General features: G+C 41.4%; 3 protein-coding genes and 1 non-coding gene across 5 annotated transcripts in view; 3 read left to right on the forward strand and 1 right to left on the reverse strand.

The window, feature by feature from the left end:
- ZBTB1 (zinc finger and BTB domain containing 1) overlaps window positions 1–6,405 on the forward strand; it is a 29,075-nt gene extending 22,670 nt beyond the window's left edge. The window contains exon 3 of the mRNA XM_039242130.1: window positions 4,574–6,405. Within this exon, the coding sequence (XP_039098061.1) occupies window positions 4,574–4,610 (37 nt within the window). The 3' untranslated portion in view covers window positions 4,611–6,405. The remainder of the gene's footprint in view (window positions 1–4,573) is intronic.
- Window positions 6,406–7,223: 818 nt separating this feature from the next.
- On the reverse strand, window positions 7,224–7,288 carry LOC120238442. The gene has a single exon (XR_005530229.1). It is a non-coding gene; the product is annotated as a small nucleolar RNA SNORD2 (small nucleolar RNA).
- Window positions 7,289–13,528: 6,240 nt separating this feature from the next.
- On the forward strand, window positions 13,529–16,186 carry HSPA2 (heat shock protein family A (Hsp70) member 2). The gene has a single exon (XM_039242121.1). The coding sequence runs from the start codon at window positions 13,786–13,788 to the stop codon at window positions 15,703–15,705; it is 1,920 nt and encodes a 639-aa protein (XP_039098052.1). The 5' UTR covers window positions 13,529–13,785; the 3' UTR covers window positions 15,706–16,186.
- A 5,808-nt stretch (window positions 16,187–21,994) lies between these two features.
- Window positions 21,995–23,141, forward strand: part of PPP1R36 (protein phosphatase 1 regulatory subunit 36) — a 31,022-nt gene continuing 29,875 nt past the window's right edge. For both annotated transcript variants that reach the window (XM_039242118.1, XM_039242120.1), the window contains exons 1-2: window positions 21,995–22,095; window positions 22,880–22,944. In XM_039242118.1, coding sequence (XP_039098049.1) covers window positions 22,021–22,095; window positions 22,880–22,944 — 140 coding nt within the window. In that variant the 5' untranslated portion in view covers window positions 21,995–22,020. The remainder of the gene's footprint in view (window positions 22,096–22,879; window positions 22,945–23,141) is intronic.

Here is a 23,141-nt window from a genome sequence, read left to right on the forward strand (position 1 = left end):
TCACCATGTTGTTCCCTTCCCGTTTTATATTGCCCGGGACAACTTTTGTTTTGGAACTAGCGATAGGGCAGCACAGGCTTCTGTAGGTATAATGCACAAATTTTCCTTATTAAGGCAGACAGTACATTTAAAGGCTACTTGCCTCTTAAAATTAAGGGGAATGAAAAATGTCTAACACCTCCCTCCAATCCAGTTTCCTCTTCTTTCCTTCCTTTCCTGGGGTTACAGAGCTGTAACTCCTTGCCATTGCTTCTTGCCCTCCATGCTGTGAAGGCAATGAATCACAGAGGTTCACTGTGGAAGCTCCCTTCTCTTCCTGCCTTTACAACTTATGTAATTAGGCTCTAAATCCAAAAATGAAGGGAAAATCTAAGATATCTGTGGAATCTTGTGTCTCACAGTCTTGCTTAAAGGGCCTCTTGTTCTTCAGCAAGAAATCCTAGAGAAATGGAGTCCGTGCATCAAGCTTGTCACCAGTTACAGGGCAACTCAGATGTTTATAATTCTTTAGTCAACAGCACGAAGAATCTCAGATTAATGAAGCCCAACAAGGTGGCACTGGACTAGGACTCAGAAATCTGTCTTAATCTCACCCATAGTGTTAAAGTAAAAATACTGAGGGAAATGACTCTCATGCATAAGATGGTACAAGGCTAGTTTAATGTATGAAGTTTGAACATGGACAAAACTTAGAAGAAAGAACATAAGGATTCTAGGGACTAGTTATGAAACTAAAAGAATTAAAATAAGGACAGACTTTGCTAGGGCAGTTAGAGCACCAATTAAAGGGAAAAACATATTTAAGTCATATTTAAGTACTGTAGTTGAGAACAAAAATATGAACAAGATGTAGGAGTTGAATAAAAAAATAAACATTTGGAATTGTCTAGGTGAGACTAGAGATTGAAGTAATTGATAGGGTAAAGGAATACTGACTGATACATTGAAATAATTACAGCTATAAAGTGCCTAATAAAACGATTGCTGTGAACTTGCCAAAGATATGCCTAAATACTTGAGATAACATACCAACTTTTATATTCTAAAAAAGTGGGAAGAGAGGCTTGTGGTTGGCAACTTTCTTCCTGGTTAAATAGTACTTGTTCCTCTACACCACTTGTTAAGGAACTTCCATATTAAATAGATCTCTGGAAAAATCCCCCCTAGTAATCAGTTTAACAGTTAGAGTGAACATAAAACTTGTCATTGTTGAAAGGTAAATTAGTACCAACCAAAAGAAAACCTGAATGTGTATCTGTACACATGGTTGAGAGTAAAGAAATTTGGTGTTTCTTAATTTTCAATGGGTTATAGGAATTAAAAATCTTTTTTTTTTTTTTTTGCCATTAATCTACTTTATTAGTTCCTCATCTTTCCTCACCAGCCCCACCTCCTTTGTAACAAATGCTTCTCTGTGATAAATGCCAGCATTGTGCGGGCACCCTAGTGATACAATGCCTGGGATACCTGGGTGCCAAAAAGCTCTGTAGGGACATATTCTTGGGGAATGCCCCCATCCCCTTGATACTTGAGGTGTAGGGAACGGAATGGCAGGATACATGCCAGTGAGATGATGCAAGTAGGGTGCTGTTGGGTGTTAAGAGCATGAAGATGCCGCCCAGATCCATCCATCCTAGAGTAAACCTGGCATCCATTTACTTAGTGCTCTTTACGCTCTGCTAAGCGCTTTACGTGCACCATTTTAATTAAGCCTCATGGCCTTATGAGGTAAGTATCATTTTAATTTTCCAGATGGGGCACTGAGGTTCACAGAGACTTGGGTCTTTTTCCTCAGATCACACAGAAATTAAACACTAGAGCTAGAATTTGAGCCTAGACCTGTATGATTTCTGCATGCCTGTACTTTACCACTAAGCCACATACCTCACCTACCAAGGAGTACAAAGAAGGGCCTTTTCAGCCAGGAATACATGTGATAAAGCTCCTATGACACTCTGTGCTCCAGGTTCATCTGTGGCCTGCTGTGCCTGGTAAGGTACTTAATGAACGCGTTGGATAATGTGGAAACCTATCAGCTGGAAACAAAACTTTTTATTTGTTTGGGTCATTCAGAGTGATGTTTTAGAAATAAATCCTAAATATTGACATGTTTTAATTTTCCTTTATTTAAACTTAAACCTTTAGTGGTATAATCAGTCATTTGGGAAGACCCATTGTAAGTGCTCAATTAAAATTTAATTTGAATTCCACTTCTGTACTTCTACCTCTTTGGCTTTTTTCCCTTCTATTTTCCCTGTTCCTGACCTTTATGTTTCAGTCTCCAGCCACTCACCATTTTATTGGTTATGAGACTGATGAGTTGAATAATTCCAACCATTTGAAAATATTCCCAAGAAAAACCAGACCCCCAGAATAACTGCTTTCCTCTTTTTGCCTTAACAGATGATGTGGATGAGAAAATTTTCATTTCTTTGGTTAAAAAACAAAACAAGTCCTTAATTGGCATATTGTGATTGATTTGATTAAAGTTTATGGCATAATCTGTCTAAAATCAAAAGTTCATGATCTATAGTTCAATTTACCAAAAATATTCATGTAAATGTACAAAGACAGTGTTACTCATGAAAGAAATGAAAGACAATTTCAGGAAGCAACAGCTGTTTATGCACCCTAACCTGATGGCAAACTTAAAAAAAAAAAAAAAGAACAGTTAATGGTTTAAGTGAAACAATTCCCCTGCCGATCTAACGCAATTTTAACTTGATACATCTATTGCCTGATGTCTAACACCTATGCAATAGGTTTTACTACTACTATATTAAATCTACTACTTTAATGGTCTTTCTACCATCTGCCAAATGTTATTTTTTCAGTGAAAAGAGAATAGCATGGTGAAGACTCCATCGATCCTGCCTCTATAAATCACTCAGGTGGCCCGCTTTCATTGCCTCCTATCAAACTCAAGGACACACTAGTTGGTAACATATCAATAGAGTCTTATACTAAAACCAGATGAAATTTAGCTACTTAGAAATTTAGGTGCTGGCAAGAGGCAGAGATGCAAGGATTTAAAATGCAAGGATTTTTATGTCTGTGAGTATTGGTAAATATAAGCTAAATGATAATAGCTTGTAAACTCATGCTAATTTTGAACCAATTTAATACCACTTACATGTTTATATTCACATGCTTAGTTGACTTTAGCATTAAGAAGCTTAAATTCTATTTAAGTCGTTTCCTTATATTCAGGAGAACCAAATCATTGAAGTCCATTGGTAGTGGCAGATTTGTTCATCGTTTCTATCAAAATCTACCACAGAGCACTAGGGGGCAGGAAGCCATTATAATTTCTTATTATCTTACTCATTTGCTGACAAAAAAGATGGTGTAAAGATTGCAATCCAGTACTTGGCTCTGAATTGAATGTATCAATTTACTAATCACCATTGTAACAAAGGAAGAAGTCACAGGAAACTCTAAGGCCAGGGGATGACATATATAAAAGACATGATTTCATTTCAGAATCAGGAATATTAACAGTTTTATGTGATAAAATTTGCAGAACTCTCTGTACTTAACCTGTTTGAGAAAGGAATAGTTAAGTAGACAGCCTATAAAGCCCCCAAATAAGCTTTATTTCAAAAGTTACCATGTTGTTTTTATTGTCCTTAAACCAATTGCTTATACCAGTCAGAATGAGCAGAGCTCATTTTTGGGTGACAAAAATATAATTCTGTCCAGGTTATGAAGGTCATTTTCCCTTTCTAATGCTTATGCAATCCCTGATGTGGGAGAAAATGTTTTAAGAGATGATCTCTTTAAAAAAAAATAGGGCAAAGCATTGTTGCAAAAAATATAATTCTACCCAGAATCACTGAGGCCGTTTAGAAGACTTATGAACTTAGGACTTTGAAGGAAAACTTCTCAGTGTGCATGTGTATACTTTATTTTTGTTTGCAGAGTGTGCAACATTTAATATTTGCAGAAAACAATGTTAGCTTGATGGCTGAAGGCACTCAGTAAAAAGAATATGAACTTTTAAACTTGTTAGATCCATCTTCCAATTAGAGATTTCCCATTAACAAGTTAAAATGCGTTGTGGGGCACCTTGCTGGCTCAGTCAGTAATAGAGCATGTGGTGCTTGATCTCGGAGTCGTGAGTTCGAATCCCACCTTGGATGTCGAGATTACTTACCTAATTTTTTTTTAAGTTAAAATATATTGTAAAATTATTTGATTTGAAGAAAGACCTCTTAACTGCTTCCTTTCTCCCTACTTTCTTCTACCTGGCTGACCCCTTTTCATGTTGCATGTGTCCTACTCATTCTAGCTTAAATTACATGAGAAAAAAACGTGCCTCTAGAGCTGAAGAATTCTATTAGTAATAAGAACACCTTATATTTGAAGGGTACAGTGAGTTACATCAAGGAAGAAATTAAATAAATTTAAGTCCCAGGAACTATGTTTTCGTTTCCATTCTTTGTTCTAGTAATATTATGCTGGCCTAGTACCCAAAGCCATGACATTCTGACTTAAGAATTATGTTGTGTGTAGTAGAGCAGTGAACTTGTAATATTATTTTTCTTGAGTTTTGTCTTTTTCTGTGTGGCAGTGGTGAAATAGGGCCTTCTAAACCTCTGGAGAAGTGAGATCTGAATTTGGAGAGGACATGGGGAAGAATCAATCTTCAACAGATAATCTTTAAGTCCAGACCCAGGAATATCAGATCTGAAGTGACACCATCTTTTCTGTCTTCCTGACAAACCTCATCAATCCCCAAGGTTCCAGTTTCAAGGATCCAAGGAAACTCAGTAAAGATCACTTTGGAATCACTTTGCTGTGACAAAATTGATTCATGGTGACTCTCCTAGTATTTGTGGAAAATCTGCTAAAGAAAAGTAACTAGAATATTCCTATGGCATCCGTGGTTAAAGCTACACTAAAATGAAACTTTATATGCTAATTATCTTCCATGGCCCCTTCTAAAATAAAAGGTTTGCTAGGCTACTATAAATACATTATAAAGAGATAATAACGTATCTGTATAAACACATATAATCCTAAACTTAAAATAATCTCAATCACAGTTTATATACTATGAAATGTAGTTAGATAATTTTAAAAAATTATACCCCCAAATCTGTAGTTTAGAGTATATATAAAAAGATGTGGGTACAGAGAAAAAAATATGAGACCAAGTTTTTTAAAAAGAAAAGATAACCTAGTTATTACTCATTGTAATGTAACATTTGCCCTTCCTCCTTTTTCACTGTATATACTTGTCACAGACTGGATTATTAATATTAATGAAGCTCCCTTTTAAACCTGTTAACTCAAAGGAAAACCAGAAGTGGTTATTGTTACTTCAATAATAGATTTTCATAAATCACAGACAACAAAAAGAATGTATCTTAAGACACATTATTTTCTTCTGAACTTAGCAATATAACCTAATAAGGTAGAATGAGTTTCTGTTAAATATGTATTCTCGGTATTACCATATAATACCATATTTCTCATATTTCAAGATAAAATTTAACTGAGTATGGAGTGAAACAATGATTGATGTGTTTTAAAAAAACTTTCACTGGGAAATGAAATGTTTGCTGAGATTATAACCTGGCTTCAAATACTTTGTTTTATATATATATATGCTCATACACACATTTCTTAACCATATGAATCTTACAGCCGTATTATTTCCTTATTGTGAAATGCTCGTAGTTTTACTTTTGTTTAACTGTCTATCCATTATTTATTATTATTTTGTTTCTTATGCAATATCCTGATGTTATATATTTCCAGAAATGCTTATTTTGTTTTTATGCCTATTTCTTCAAATGTTTTAATAAAGAATTACATAAGAAATATATCTTAGAGTATATATAATAGTATATGCAAAAGCTAAATCATTTAAAATCTCTAGCTATAATGTGGGATGATAATTGAATATTCCTTCTAATAATTAGACTAACAAAAAATTAGATAAAGTTAATTAGAATGTGGTAGTAGGTATGGGGGCCTGAAGGGAAAAGAGAAATACACTAAAGACTTCAAGTTCATATGAAATCAACTGCTTTAAGAGAAATAAGTTTAGAAAAGCATTAGGTTCTAAAAAAACAAAAACAAAGTAAAAAACTATCATTAATCTCTTGGGAAGCATATAAAACTGCAGACTTATAACAAGTAGGAAACAGACAAGATAAAAGATTACCTATAATTAAAAGTGCCAGATCGATACAGTAGTGACTCCACAAAAAATTTTTGACTGCTAGAAGTAGATTTAGAAAAGAAATATGGCTTAAATTTTGACTGTACTAAACTATAACTGTAATGAATTACAATAATTATAAGTGATATAAATGCATTCTATAATGTGATTATTTTCTGTATGTTAGTATAAAATGGAGTTACTGAGTTACATGGAAAATTTTTGTTACATTTTTTAATCCATTGCTTTTCCTTAATAAAATTTCCTCCTCTATGTTCAGAAGTTAAGCTGTCTGTATATTACTTTTATTTATACAGTATTTTTTCAACCTGGCTCTTTTATAAAATTATTTGTCTGAAAAGTTATTATCAACTCCATCCATTCTCTAATACAAAAATAATAAAGTATCTGAAACAGCTAATTATTATGTTCCTGAGCAGCTTAAGAAATGCACAAAGCAGGGACACCTGGCTGGCTCAGTCTGAACAGCACGTGACTCTTGATCTTGGGGTTGTAAGTTCGAGCCCCATGTTGTGGGTACAGATTACTTAAAATCTTAAAAAAAAAAAAAAGTGTACAAAGCAAAACTAAAAAACCATTCCTATTGCCAAATCCTGGATTCTTTTATACAGAATGATTAGAAAAGTACTATCTCATGGCAAACACAGATGGCAACAAATTAATTAGGTTTCCTCATAATGTAAAAAGGAGTAACAGGGGCACTTTGGTGGCTCAGTCAGTTGAGCCTCCGACTTTTGATTTCGGCTCAGGTCATGATCCCAGGGTCTGGGATGGAGCTCCATAATATTGGGCTCCTCACTGAGCATGGAGCCTGCTTAAGATTCTTTCTCTTTCTACCTCTACTCCCTCCCCCACTCATGCTTTCTCTAAAATAAAAAAATACTTATTTATAAAAAATGCACTGCCATAGTATTTAGTTCTTTCAGAGTGTTAATTTTCAAAATAACAATTTAGAGAAATAACTTCCCTACTAATATAATTCATTTTGTTTATTTTCAGCTTAAGAGTTTAATAAGTTGCACACCCCCTCCACTGATCAGCAAAGTGTATTCTCTTCCTTTCAGTCCAGTTCCTAAAGATGATTACCATTAATTGCACAAAATCTCGTTAAGTATTAACAATTATGACAATATTGGGTCAGTCAGACTATTCCACAAGATTCTATCCTTGAAGTTAGCACTGTACAGAACTGAAGTAAGGCCCAGTGAGTGTTGTTGTCACAGATTCACTTCTTTTCCGGAAAAGCCTCTCTTCCAGGTGCAGGTCTTGGCTTTCCATACGAGGAAGTGTCCTACTCCAGACCACTGTGTATCTGCAGTTTAATTTTAACTTTTAAAGACAGAGGTTTTTAAGACTAAAAGAACTGGTGAAATTTTTCCTACAATGATAGGTGATTAGAGAAAAATTTTGGGACAGGGTACTGCAAATGAAGTATAAAATGGAAGTATTTATAGAGATTGTTTCATTTTTTTATTTTAAAAAAATTTTAATGTTTATTCATTTTTGAGAGACAGAGTGTGAGCAGAGGAGGGGCAGAGAGGGAGGAAGACATAGAATCCGAAGCAGGCTCCAGGCTCTGAGCTGTCAGCACAGAGCCCGACACAGGGCTCAAACTCCCAAACTGCAAGATCATGAACTGAGCCGAAGTCGGAGGCTTAATCGACTGAGCCACTCAGGCACCCCCTAGAAATTGTTTTTAATGTTTATTTATTCTTGAGAGAGAGACACACACACAGAGCACAAGTCAGGGAGGGGCAGAGAGAGAAGGAGACACAGAATCCGAAGCAGGCTCCAGGCTCTGAGCTGTCAGAGCAGGGCCAAATGTGGGGCTCCAACTCACAAACCATGAGGTCAAGACCTGAGCCAGTCGGACACTTAACCAACTGAGCCACCCAGGCGCCCCTATAGAGATCTTAACTAGTTCAGCTCTAGCTTGCTCATAGGTCTTCAAATTACAGGCTGCTACTTATGCCACTTTCTCTTCAGGCCAAGATTATCTCCTCAAAACAATCTACAACCTTTATGAAGGTTGTGTCCGGGTAGGGATTGAGAGGATTCCAGATAATCCATAATTTTTTTTTTCTGGTAATTCTGGAAAAAATTATTCTTATTCAGTCTCCTTAGGGCAGGCTTGACTACCAAGTACTTAGGCACATAGTCCTAGACCTAGTCTTACTCATCTTTGTATGTCTAGTACAAATCTTTTCAGATGTGAATTTGTTTCAACTTTTGGTCCTAGTAGTACTATTTAGTACAGAAATATAAGAGATAGGCAGAGAATCTTCTTCTTATACGGGGGGAAAAAAGTTATTTCCCATTTTTTGGTTAAATAATGTGCCTCAGGCCACTCTTAGTAAACACTGAACTAGTGAATCACTACTGTGTTCCAGGTATTCTTATGGGTGGTGGGGATTAATTAGAGAGGGTTTGACATATGTTGAAGCTCTTGTTTTTTCCAGACTGGGTGAAATTTCAGTCTTTGGATTTTAAAAATATTTGAAACACCCTAGTATTTATAATCTGCCAAATAGATTTCTCTTGTTGAAAATCAGTAGTAATTTCTAGGTAAGCAGATTAGCAAACTGTTTCAATTGAATGTTAATAGTCAAGCTTTAAAAGTCATTGAAATATTATAGGAAAATTTAGAAAAGTATTGACAATCCTACCGTCTAGAGATAATCAATTTTGATTCATTTTTAATATATGTAAGATTATCCTACATACAGAATAAGATACGAAAGTCTTATATCTTATTTTCCCACTTAACTATACCATGAACATTTTCCTGGGTCATTAAAAATTCTTGTGCACAATTTTATGGCTACACAGTAATTCATCATATGAATGTATTATACTTTATGTAATCATTTCCTTATTGTCAGATATTTAAGCCATTTCCCTTTTATTATTGCTATTATTATAAATACTATATTTGTATGTTCTATTATTTCCTTAAGATGGATCCCACAAAGAGTAATGCTAAATGAAGCGTATGATCATATTGAAGGTAAAGAAAAAATATTGTCACATTGCCCTCCAGAAAGAGTGTACTAATTTATATTCCCACCAGAGCATTTACCTGTTTTGCTGCACCAATGCTGGCACTGATGAATATTATTTGATTATAAATTTGCAAGTTTGATCATTTTTAATGGGCTATATTTTATTTACAAATAGTTTATTGTCAAATTAGTTTCCACATAACACCCAGTGCTCATCCCCACAAGTGCCCTCCTCCATGCCCATCCCCCCTCCCCCCCACATCCATCAGTCCTCAGTTTTTGTCAGCATTCAAGAGTCTCTCATGGTTTGCCTCTCTCCCTTTCCCCCACCATTTCCCCCCTTCTTCTCCCCCTTGTTCCTCCGTCAAGTTCCTCCTAATCCTCCTATACGTGCAAACATATGATATTTGTCCTTCTCTGCCTGACTTATTTCGCTCAGCATAACACCCTCAAGGTCCATCCATGTTGCTACACATGGCCAGATTTCATTGTTTCTCATTGCCATGTAGTATTCCATGGTATAGATAAACCACATCTTCTTGATCCATTCATCTGTTGATGGACACTTAGGCTCTTTCCATGTTTTAGCTATTGTGGAGAGTGCTGCTATGAACATTGGGGTACATGTGCTCCTATGCCTCAGCATTTCTGTATCCCTTGGGTAAATTCCTAGCAGTGCTATTGCTGGGTCATAGGGGAGTTCTATTGTTAGTTTCCTGAGGAACCTCCACACTGTTTTCCAGAGGGGCTGTACCAGTTTACATTCCCACCAACAGTGTAGGAGGGTGCCCGTTTCTCCACATCCTCGCCAGCATCTAGAGTTCTCTGATTTGCTCATTTTAGCCACTCTGACTGGCGTGAGGTGGTATCTCAGTGTGGTTTTGATTTGTATTTCCCTGATGAGGAGGGATGCTGAGCATCTTTTCATGTGTCTGTTGGCCATCTGGATGTCCTCTTTGGAGAAGTGTCTGTTCATATCTTCTGCCTTAATGGGCTATATTTTAAATGAATTATGAGCTACAATCATCCAAGAGAAAAAAAATTAAAAAAATACAAATAAGGAACAATCGAAAAATTCTGAAAATGATCAGTATATGACAATGTTCTAGGACCCCAAATGTTTATTTCATATAAAGTCAAAATGTAAACACTATGCCTTTTTGGGAAAAACTCAGATGCCAGGCCAGTAGCACATGTGACTTGATCACATGGACCTAAGTTCAAGCCCCTTGTTGGGAGTAGAATTTACTTAAAAAAAAAACAAACTATAAAACTTCGATATACTAGATAAAAAGAGCAGGAAAAAATATATATGTAAATAATGAAAATACAGATAAAGTTGATATTGTGGTTTCAGACAGCAGTGTTAAAGATGAATGTGGTATTAGACTGCAAGATTTATTTATAATAACTATGCATAGAGTACACAGTTACTATACAAAAGAACCTCTCCCTTCCTGAAGCTGCAATTTTAGTGTCTGTAAGAACTTAGCATGTTTACTTTTTTGCAACCTTGCTTTGCTTGAAGTAAGTGTATGAGGGCTGTCTGAATACAAGAGATGCGATGAGTTAGTTTCTCACTGTTCTTTCTGCCTTCACAGTTGTAGCTGGGACCTTGTCTCTAAATCACACTGTATCATCAGTTCTACAAAGAATTTGTATTGCTTTCCAGCCCCCAATTCCCCTTCCCCCTTTAACTACATAAAAGGCAAACATTTCCAAGAATAAAATCAAGTTGTACTCACAACTTAAGACAACTCTAATAGAAACTTTCTGGTTTTATCTTTGTTTCCCTAATATTTTCTTTAAAAGGTTTCCTAGTCCCAAATCCACTTCTTTCCGAGAAAAGGAGATGGCAACTGTGGTTTAAACCAGTGTTCTTTGTAACCAATGAGATTCACAAATAGCAAATGTGTTTTTTAAAATTGGAAAATGACATACACAACTATATAAAAGAAAGGAATATTCACGGATTTAAAAATTTTTTTAATGTTTTATTTCTGAGAGAGAGAGAGAGAGAGAGAGAGAGAGACAGCGTGAGCAGGGGAGGGTCAGAAAGAGAGGGAGACACAGAATCTGAAACAGGCTCCAGGCTCTGAGCGGTCAGCACAGAGCCCGACATGGGGCTCGAACCCACGAACCGTGAAATCATGCCCTGAGCCGAAGTAGGACGCTTAACCGACTGAGCCACCCAGGCGCCCCCATCGATTGATTTTACAGGGTTCTGTCAACATTATGTTTTGGTCACAGATAGCTAGGTGTGATTTTTAGACCAAAACTTCTCTCTGGCATTGCCTCACCCAAGTCTGCGTGGGGCTATACGGTCTTAGCCTCCTTGAAAACCTGGACCCCCCCCTTCGCATAGCCTCAGGAAAAAACCTTTACAGGTAAAGCTTTTAAATGTAACCTGTCCACCCGAAAAGACTATTTGGTGCTTGTGTCCCTCCCCTAACACTAAGCTTCTGTCCGGAACTTGTATTTGCTTCAGCACACACTGCTCTCCTCTCTGCCGATGCTACAACGCATGTTAAGAATGCCCGACCCCCCTTCTCTTCTTGGCAAACTTGAGCGCTTGGCTCAGGGGGGCCATGCCTCCCAGGTGACCCTCACCAACACAGCCGGCCCTGTTTGGATGTTTCCCTACTTTGAGTTCCCATAGCACTTCTCTCAATTACGTTTTTCTTTGTATTAGAGTCTTAACCTCATAGAAACCGACCATTTCATTTGTCTTTTTACTCTCATGTAATACGTACCTGTTAAAGCTCCTTGAAGGTCTCCAGCTTTCCCCCAAAACGTGAAGTGTCACCGCTGCTTCTGTTACAGCAATTTTGTTACGGTCTTCCTTCCAGAGTCCAAAAATATAGGGGGCTGCTTCTACCTCCCATCAGCTGGTGCCCATAGTACTTCCAGACCTATTCTCATATTCCTCTTAAACATCACAGAATGAATTACGCTCCTTTTCACCTACCTACTCGGAGGGTTTACGTCTCTAATGTAACTTCAGCATAGCTAAAGAAAACCATTTCAGTTGTACCGGGTCATGAACACCGGCGCGTGAGCTCATGCTGGGGATGAGAGAGTCTTGTGGGGCGTCAGCCTAAGTTACTTAATGGTGCTTCAACATGCAGGTTTTGATTAATTTACAGATGCTTCCGGTGAAGAACTCAAAGCGGCGAATAAAGCACTTGAAACGGAAAATAAGGAAAGCAGTGGAGAGAACGGGGAGACGAAATCAGGGAGCTTTAAGGGGCAGGACAAGCAAGGGACGCCTGGGTGGCTTAGTCGGTTGAGCGTCCGACTTTCGCTTAGGTCATGATCCCGCGGTTCGTGGGTTCGAGCCCCGCGTCGGGCTCTGTGCTGACTGCCAGCTCAGAGCCTGGAGCCTGCTTCAGTCTGTGTCTCCCTCTCTCTCTGACCCTCCCCTGCTCACGCTGTCTCTCTCTCTCCCTCCTAGAAATAAATAAAAATATTTAAAAAAAAAAGGGGGGGAGGGGCAGGACAAGCAAGAAAAATGGAGAGCGAGGTGGAGAAAGTTTAAACCTGGGAGGACGACTCGCAGCCGCTGCCCGATCTCCAATTGTGCAGGCCGCCCGCACGCGGCGCAGAAAAACCATCGGCCTCTCGGGGCGCACCCCCGGGCTACGGCTGTCCCCGCCCGCCAGGCGGTTTTTATCGAGCGCTCACACCCACAGGGACGCTGCGAAGCACGCGAAGTAAAATTCCAGGAGGCCGACGTCCCGTCTCAGGAACTTCAAAGTCATTTCTTTTTGTCCCCGCCGGATGAAGCCGACCTCACGCCCAGACCAAGCCAACTCCCAGTCCCTTCCGTTTGAACGGCGCAGGAGAGGGGGTGGGGGGAAAGCTGGCTCTGAACCTAGTTCCTCAGAGCAACCAACTCAGAAGGAATTGCCCCCACCCCAGCGTCCTAGGTTGGTTGGGATACTCGACTTTGAAATGCACTGAAGGTCTTAGGAACTGAGCGAAGTGCTTAGGTGATTCCACTCTCGGGACTCCGCTTCCGCCTCCCCTCTCTGCGACACGCCCCAGCTTTCTCTTCCCCACCCACTTGGGAGTCCGCGCTGCTTATTGGTCCTGTGCCCTGCCAATCCGGTGGACGCTGACGAATCCCGCCTAGGGAAAGGCAAAGAACTTACTAAAGCGCCAACACCTGGCCGGGGCCGGGGGAGGGGGGCGCGAGCGTAACGCCCCCAAGCTGGTGGCTGCGCACGTGGAAGGGCGGCTGGAGGCAGCTGCGGGAGACGGGTGGGAGGCTTTATTTGCATAACGGCCGCCCCCCGCCTCTGAGCGCCGGCCGGGGTCCCGCCCCTTACCCAACTGGAAATCTGTTGGGCTACGGGCGGGTCACTCTGACCCAGGCAAGCCTGTGGCAGGCGGTCCTGGGAGCGGATTGGCTCCGGGAGTTTCCAGAAGGCGGCAGGGAGGCGACTATAAGAGCAGGGAGCCGAGAAGGGGGAGCGGGGGAGCTGTTTGCGCTCGCAGCGTCTAGTGCGAGTTGGCCGTTAGTTGACGCCGCAGGTTTTCTGTCCTAGGTGTTGTCGCCTAACGTCGCTTACCTATCTTTAAGTCAGGATGTCTGCCCGCGGCCCGGCTATCGGCATCGACCTGGGCACCACCTACTCATGCGTGGGGGTCTTCCAACATGGCAAGGTGGAGATCATCGCCAACGACCAGGGCAACCGCACCACCCCCAGCTACGTGGCCTTCACCGACACCGAGCGCCTTATCGGCGATGCCGCCAAGAACCAGGTGGCCATGAACCCCACCAACACCATCTTCGATGCCAAGAGGCTGATCGGACGGAAGTTCGAGGACGCCACGGTGCAGTCGGACATGAAACACTGGCCGTTCAGGGTGGTGAGCGAGGGAGGAAAGCCCAAAGTGCAGGTGGAGTACAAGGGAGAGATCAAGACCTTCTTTCCGGAGGAGATCTCGTCCATGGTCCTCACTAAGATGAAGGAGATCGCCGAAGCCTACCTGGGAGGCAAGGTGCAGAGCGCGGTCATCACGGTCCCGGCCTATTTCAATGACTCGCAGCGCCAGGCCACCAAGGACGCGGGCACCATCACGGGCCTCAACGTGCTGCGCATCATTAACGAGCCCACCGCGGCGGCCATTGCCTACGGCCTGGACAAGAAGGGTTGCGCCGGCGGCGAGAAAAACGTGCTGATCTTTGACCTGGGCGGCGGCACCTTCGACGTGTCCATCCTGACCATCGAGGACGGCATCTTCGAAGTGAAGTCCACGGCCGGTGACACCCACCTGGGTGGCGAGGACTTCGACAACCGCATGGTCAGCCACCTGGCGGAGGAGTTCAAGCGCAAGCACAAGAAGGACATTGCGCCCAACAAGCGCGCTGTGCGGCGACTGCGCACCGCTTGCGAGCGCGCCAAGCGCACCTTGAGCTCCTCCACGCAGGCAAGCATTGAGATCGACTCGCTGTACGAGGGCGTGGACTTCTACACGTCCATCACCCGCGCCCGCTTCGAGGAGCTCAACGCTGACCTGTTCCGCGGAACCCTGGAGCCGGTGGAGAAGGCGCTGCGTGACGCGAAGCTAGACAAAGGCCAGATCCAGGAGATCGTGCTGGTGGGCGGCTCCACTCGCATCCCCAAGATCCAGAAGCTGCTGCAGGATTTCTTCAACGGCAAGGAGCTGAACAAGAGCATCAACCCCGACGAGGCAGTGGCCTACGGAGCCGCCGTGCAGGCCGCCATTCTCATCGGGGACAAGTCCGAGAACGTCCAGGACCTGCTGCTGCTCGACGTGACCCCATTGTCGCTGGGCATTGAGACGGCGGGCGGCGTCATGACCCCACTGATCAAGAGGAACACCACGATCCCTACCAAGCAGACGCAGACCTTCACCACCTACTCTGACAACCAGAGCAGCGTGCTGGTGCAGGTGTACGAGGGCGAACGGGCCATGACCAAGGACAATAACCTGCTGGGCAAGTTCGACCTGACCGGGATTCCCCCAGCGCCCCGCGGGGTCCCCCAGATCGAGGTAACCTTCGACATCGACGCCAACGGCATCCTCAACGTCACCGCGGCTGACAAGAGCACCGGTAAAGAAAACAAAATCACCATTACCAACGACAAGGGTCGTCTGAGCAAGGACGACATTGACCGGATGGTGCAGGAAGCGGAGCGGTACAAGTCGGAAGATGAGGCCAATCGTGACCGAGTCGCAGCCAAAAACGCGGTGGAGTCCTATACCTACAACATCAAGCAGACGGTGGAAGACGAGAAACTGAGGGGCAAGATTAGCGAGCAGGACAAAAACAAGATCCTCGACAAGTGTCAGGAAGTGATCAACTGGCTCGACCGAAACCAGATGGCGGAGAAAGATGAGTATGAACACAAGCAGAAAGAGCTCGAAAGAGTGTGCAACCCCATCATCAGCAAACTTTACCAAGGCGGTCCTGGCGGCGGCGGCGGCGGCGGCGGTTCTGGAGCCTCCGGGGGACCGACCATCGAGGAAGTGGACTAAGCTTGCAGTCGAGTCAGCGTAAACCTCTTTTCCTTTCTCTGTTTTTTTTTTTTTTTTTTTTTCCTTTGAAATGCCTTTGTGCCAAGTCTGAGATCTGTTGTTGGAAGTCTTTAGCCCGTGTATGCATATGAAAGGAAGGGTGCAACAACTTAGTTTAATTATAAAAGGTTAGTTCTACAGTTTGATTTTTAAAACCATTATTTGAGGTTTCTCTTTAATGCATTTTGGGTGTTTGCTGACTTGAGCATTTTTGAGTAGCTTAGTTTGTGCATGGAGATTTATTAGAGATGGGAAACCTGAAGTTTGCACACAAGTTCTATGGAAGCTTGGTAACAATAAAATATATAGAAGCTTGAATTGTTTATTTTTATGTACTACTTTAAGGTTAAAATGAACAGTTAGTAACGTTAAGCACAGGCATACTTTTTGCAAACAAATGCTTAAATACAAATTTAAAGTAAAGCTGAAATTGATCTCAAAATTACTGTCTTGGAGTTTTCACTTTTCCTTTCTTAACAGTTTTAACCATGTTGGTGTTTAGGAGACTAGTATGAGGTGAAATGTATCCACCTCAGTCTCCTCTGATTCTCAGATGAGATTCCTGCTTTGAGTTACCAATAATTTAAGGGGAGAAGATCTGGGTAAACTTTCCCCCTCCTTTTAATAAAGAAGGTCTGCCAGTGTACCCGGACTCCTGAGGCTTGACTTAAGTGTTCAAGTGAAAATCCACCTGAATATTCCAGCAAAATATAAACTATATCCTGGGGTTAAGTATAAAATGATTCTTTCTCTAAACAAACACTGGGGCAGAAGTTGTCCTCTGACAATAATAGCCTGACACAGTATGGAACAAATGCTTTTTGTGCATCCAGATGCCTGAAACAAAAGCCAGCAGAGCAAACTTCAAAGCCACTTAATATTAAAGAGTCCAATGTAGTCAAACTTGTTTTAACTTCAATTTTCTAGTGAAACAGCTTAACTTCTGAGCTTATGGCAAATTCCATAAGGCTGTGTTTTCAACATTTACCATTACTTGGGTGATAGAAGGAGATAATGATTTTTTTTTTCTGATTTGAGAATCCTGATGCTTTTGCAATGCCTGCCTTAAATCACTAGAATAGATTTCTTTCCTAAAAGACAAAAGTGCAAGATAGTCCTGTGTTTTGTTAATACACAACTTATCCATTTTCTTATATATTTGATTTGATTTGAGATTATAACAGATAAGAATATCTTATAACCCTTTGGGATACACTATCCTGGGCTTAAGCTTTAAAATCCACATCTGTAGGAGAAGGGGGTTCTTATTTGTATTTTTTAGTGGAATGACACTTCTGCTCTGTTCTATTGTCTTTAAGGGGAACTTGGGAGAAATTCAGTAAAGCTGATTGGAAAATACAGTTAACCTAATGTTTTCACCACATGTAGACACTTCAGTATCTCTTTTCAAGTGATGTAGATTTGCTCCATGTTGTTCATAAGATAACAGTGAATTATAGAAACTATATTTTTAGTAGTGGACCCTTCTGTATCATGCAGAGAGATTAATTTTTTAAATATAAAAACTACAGCACAAATTAGCCTAAAAATGTTGAGCTTTGTAATAACCCTCACCTACAAGAGCTGACTCATATGTACATTAAGTCTTTATTTTTTAAGCAAAGTCATTTGAGTGGATGGAATAAAAAGGCAATATTGAAATTGTTTCCAAAATAAACTTAAAAAGTGTTTAAGGTAATTACTCTTTACACTGAAAAGCTGATAACTCAGATGTTGTGATGCTAATACCATGTTAGTGGAAAGTTTTCAGCAAGGAAGGCAGTAAGAGTAATTAACTACAAAGAGCATCACATAAATATTTAACAAACTACTTTAGTACTAACAGAATCAGGTGAATACTAGCTAGCAAAAGAGTGATTTTTTTTTTTAAATTGTTTTTAATGTTTTATTTCTGAGAGACAGCGTGAGCAGAGATGAGGTCAGAGAGAGAGGGAGATACAGAATCTGAAGCAGGCTCCAGACTCTGAGCTAGCTGTCAGCACAGAGCCTGACACGGTGCTCGAACCCACAAACTGTGAGATCATGACCTGAGCCAAAGTCGGTCGCTTAACCGACTGAACCACCCAGGCGCCCCAATAGAGTGATGTTTAACATGAATTTCTACCAATAATGCTCATTGTGTTAACCTTTTATTAGTCCTTTATTTATTGGAAGCATTTATCCCTTGTTCTAACTTCAAAATATAATGGAATCATTCTATAAGTGCAGAAATACAATTTGGTAATAGTATGTTTCATTTTAGACCTTTCTTTAGAAGAGATTTGTTTCTAAAGTATCAGAAAAAAATGGCCAATGGTAGTTTCTTTGACTATCCTGTGGTGTGGCCTCTGGTAACTTGCTATAACACAAATACCAGTATGCAGATACTGCATTTTCTGTTTTTCTGAACAGTAATTTGTAAAACTCCCAGCCTTCTTGAGTGTTTTTAATTTTGTCTTCTCAAATTTATCTAGATCTGAATACTGCAAAGATAAAGCCACCAAAGTAGCCATTCAGTGTTTCCATCGGTCATTTGAAACTGGTAATTGGATAACTCCTGGGAACTCCTTAGGAGATGTTAGATCAGCCATAGTCAAATGACAATGGAAAAAGTACTTGATGTTAGGATGAGGCTAAATTACAGTTTAAGGAATAATTAGCATCACTTGACCTTGAAAGTAGTGTTACACTAGGAACTAGTCATGACTAAGGCTAATGCAATACATATAGAATTCTAAAGGATTAAAAAGGAACATTTCTCAAATGGGCACTTAAATTCTTACCTGAAGGTCTAATATAGTTCCTGTTTTACAGCAATAAGTCTAAACACCTTTCAAAATAAGACCTAGCAGGTTGTTTACAGTATTTGAGATGCATGAAATTTCAAAACAAGCTTACTCTAAATTTTTTTTATTGCATTAGTTTGATGTGTATAGTGGTAATTAACAGTTGTTCATGAGATTTTTTTTAAGTTCATTTGGGGGGGGTGGAGGGGCACAGAGAGAGAATCCCAAGTAGGCTCCATGCTCTGCACAAAGCTTGAGGAATGGCTGGATCCCATGATCGACCACAAGATCATAACCCCGAGATCACAACCTGAGCTGAAATCAAGAGTTGGATGCTTTTAACCAACCCAGCTACCCAGGCACCCTCATGAGGAGGTATTAATTTAGGTGTTCACATCTTTTTTTTTTTTTTTTTTTTTTTTTTTTTTTTTTTTTTTTTTTTAGAAGAGAGAGAGAGAGAGACAGCGTGAGCAGGGGAGGGTCAGAGAGAGAGGGAGTCACAGACTGAAACAGGCTCCAGGCTCTGAGCTGGCAGTCAGCACAGAGCCCAACGCGGGGCTCGAACCCACGAACCGCGAGATCATGACCTAAGAGAAAGTCGGACGCTTAACCGACTAAGCCACCCAGGCGCCCCAGGTGTTCACATCTTTAAACTTAGCATGCATAATAGGATATTTAATGTATCACCTGTATGATTATGTCAGGGAGACTTTTATCCTATGAATTGAATGTAGTTTATAAAAGTGCCATGAGGCATGTTCCCCTTGCTTTTGGACACTGGAATTAAAGTTGTAAAGAATCTCAAATCCATACATCACAAGACAATTGCTAAGGCAATATATATGTTTAGGTTAAGGAACAATAGAAATATTCAATTGCTTCTGTAAAATGTCGAAATAGGAATGAGAAAACTGTTTTGAAGGATTTTCCTTAAGCATTAAAATTAGATACAGAAAAATTGATACATTCCTTTAAAATTTTGGATCTTAGAAAAAGAGCCCAATATTTATTCTTGAGATAGCTCTTGGAATACTTTAGGGTATATGCACTTCTGAGATTTAATGGGGTGATGCTTAATGTTGAAATGTATTTCCCTTAGAACAAATTAAAAAGCTATAGGCTTCTCTAGTTTAGGTTGTTTATGAATTGAAGATTGGGGAACTAAGCAACCTAAAATGGAGTTGATATTCAAGTACTATTGCTATTTTTTTACATTTAGTTTTTATTTATTTAATGTTTATTTTTGAGAGAGAGAGAGCATGTGAGCACAAGTAGGGGGAGGGGCAGAAAGGGAGAGGGAGGCAGAATCTGAAGCAGGCTCCAGGCTCTGAGCTGTCAGCACAGAGCCCAACGTGGAGCTCAGACTCACAAACTGAGACATGACCTGAGCTGAAGCTGGAAGAGCCCCCAAGGTATCCCAAAAATCTCTCTCTCTTTTTTTTTTTTAGAGAAGAAGGGAGAGGGGCAGAGGAAGAGAGATCATCTTAAGCAGGCTCCATACTTGGTGCAGAGCCCAAAGTGGGCTCGATCCCACCACCCTAGGATCAAGACCTAAGCTGAAATCAAAAGTCAGATGCTCAGCCAACTGAGCCATCCAGGCGCCCCTTACAGGTTAGTTTTTAAAGGTAGAATTATACTACCCGGAAAATCTCTCCAGTATGACTTTTTCATATATAAGCATACTTTATATTCAGTTAATGTCTTGGGCCTAAAATCTGAGATCAGCAATTTAGTTCTATCTTATATGCTCTTAGTTACATGACCTTGAGAAGTTTCTCTTCATTAGGCAAATACAAAACCAAACAAAAATCTTTCCCTCACAGGACACTTGAAACTGTTATATATATTTAGAATGGTACCTTTGTCCCTTCTTTATAACATCATGAGTTTTTTTTTTAAAGGGAAAATTGTTTTTGTCATGCTCTTTTTATGTAGATCATTGGAGTTCGCAACTCATTTTTTTACCTTAGTTTTGTACCTTAGAGAGCTTGAAGTTAATCTATGGTGAAGTATAAAAGGTCTTTGGTTGTCTGTTTGCATTTCTTCATTCACTGGGATAAACCAAAGAGGTTGACTGAAGTGTGGTCTTTCTGATACTGGTTGTGTGGTGAATGGATTCTACGCAGAGTCCTTGGTGTCTCTCAGTCATGTGGAGCTTCAGCTCATAATGTCCTCCCCACCCCAAGTTACATACATTGTTAGGTGAAAAACTCTTGGTAACTGGGATATTCTTACTCCTATTTCAAGTGAGCCATTCATGTATGTAATAGGCCAGTCCTGAGGCCACAGCCTCAAAGCCCCACTGCCGGGGGATAGGTGGGTTTCCATACAATGTGAACAGCAGTGGACTGGAGTGGACCATGAATCTAGCTGATTACAATTTTATACCACTGTAACCAGTGATTGTGTGTTATCAGGTAGTGAGAGTGGGAGGGTGAGGTAAGGGAAAGCAGTGGGTTGACTACTCCCCTATTTTTTAAATGTATGGGAGTATAGTTACCAACTATTTCCTGAGCATCTCTTTACCTTACTAGGCTATGGGGATAAAACCAAGGCAGAAGATATTAGGCGTTCTCAATCATGTAGCGATATCTAGCATTGCTTACATCAGCGTTGGAGGGGAAAAGAAATACCAAAGTCTGCATATCTACTTAGTTAAAGAAGGAATTACAAGACATGATTTGAAAAGTGAAAAGCATGAGCACTGGGTGTTATATGGAAACCAACTTGACCATAAACTAATTGTAAAAAAAAAAGAAAAAGAAAAAGTGAAAAGCGACATGTAAAAATGTAATTGAACACTCATTGACACAAACCAAGTTTCGTTTCTTAGGGCGACACTAATTTAGAGCACGGAAGGGTGGGTTGCACGGAAGGGAGGGGGTGCTTTATACACATTACTCCTTAAACATCCTCCTAACTCCTGATCTGGGTATCTTCGGACAGAGGTTCAGAGTTGCCTTGTCCTGGACAAACCCATCTAGTTATGCAGCGGAACCAAGTTAAGAAACCGTATTTCCACGCATCCTTCCCTGAACCTCCCCGACACCCCCATCGACCTAATCCCAGCCTGGATTTGGAGTTTAGTGCTATTAATGTTCGCGACAAAGGCATCTTCCCTATGGAACTGATCTTGGTATTCCAATTACGAACAATTCCAATTACGAAGGGTTTACTTCACAGTTGGAAGGCCGGGAAGAATCGGAAATAACCCCCGGGCGGCTTCAGCACGAAAATGCAAACGAGCCGCCCCAGCAAAGGTAGTCAGAGAGTTGACGGAGCCCCGCAAGAGCCGGGCCCGGCGGAGGCGCCCCCCGCCCCGCGTGCGCAGCCTCGGGGCCCCGGCGCGTCTCTGCCCGCGCGTCGGCGCCGCGCAGCCGGCGGTCGAAGCATGTCCCCGCCCCCCTACGCCCTACGCCCCGCGGTCTCGTTTGCCCCGCGCTGGCGCGCTGTTGCCTGGGTGACCCTGAGAGGTTGGTTTCGAGAGATCATGCATCAGATGTCGGTGCCGGAGTTTTATCCCCGGAGGAAGCGGATAGAAGGACAGGGGGCTTCCTTGGCGGAGGTAAGCGCAGTCTTGGTCGCCCCCGCCCCCGAGGCAGAGGCAGGGCCGGCCCTGCCGCCTCCTCCCGGCCCTCGGCTCCCGGCGCGCCCCCCTGCCCCTCAGCCCCGACCCGGCGGCACTCAGAGATGTGGGCATTTTTGCCTACGAAACCGAAACTATGGAGGTGTACTCGGCTAAAGGGCAGAATTGAATTCTGGCTCCTTACCGGGATGTTTAGAGGTTTATGAAAGTTCCACCTCACCACCTCTAATTTGTTGGTTGTAAAATAAATAGCCTTCCTGCGCAGGAAGCTGTCCTGCTGGGGGTGCGATCCGCGGAAAGAAAAGGCTGGTGGGCTGGGAGCTACCACTGCTGAAAAAGTAAGCTGGTTCCTTGCCCACTTCCTCTGGGCGGGGTCGGTTAGAGCAGGTTCCCCTGTTATGAGGGTCTTAACTCCTCTCCTCTGCTGAGGCCGCGCTGGGCATCAGTTTATTGTGGCCTGAGTCCCAGTTCATCGTAAATTGCTATGATGAGCCTTGAGATAGTAGTGCAGGCTTAGAGAAGTTTCCTTCCTTCCCTTCCTTCTCCTCCTCTTTCCCTCATTCATCTTTTCTACTGAAACTACACCTGAAAACAAAATGGATAAAAGCCTGGTTTCAAGTTAAAAACAAACCCTGCAACACTTGAAGATTCTACATCCTTATTGAATAAAGAGCGGCTAGTGGGAATTGTTAAAAGCTCATTATGACCTGCGTATGTAAATTGAATTTTTAATTATGTTTGCTGCTATCATTTCATTTTACAGCAATTGGGATTACGATTGGGAATGTGGTACTGGAAAGATGAAACCAGAACTCTTGAATTCAGAAGGTAAATTTTATGAGAACCTTATTGTAGCTTTTATAAAAATTACATATGCCTGGAGTAAAAAAAGAAAAGAAATTCAAGCAATACAGAAGAATGTAATGAGCAAAATAAATAACTGCTGAAATCCAGCCATCTGGAGAAAACCATTTTGGTGAGCAGTCATCCAGATATCATTTTCTGATAACATTTATCAGCTGCTT

The sequence above is a fragment of the Hyaena hyaena genome, unplaced genomic scaffold (genome assembly GCF_003009895.1).
Source record: "Hyaena hyaena isolate Hyena2069 unplaced genomic scaffold, ASM300989v1 scaffold_208, whole genome shotgun sequence".
NCBI classification, from domain to species: domain Eukaryota; kingdom Metazoa; phylum Chordata; class Mammalia; order Carnivora; family Hyaenidae; genus Hyaena; species Hyaena hyaena.

What these genes read in the sequence shown, in the direction of transcription:
- HSPA2 (XM_039242121.1), top strand. Translation starts at nt 13,786, where the DNA reads ATGTCTGCCCGCGGCCCGGCTATCGGCATCGACCTGGGCACCACCTAC.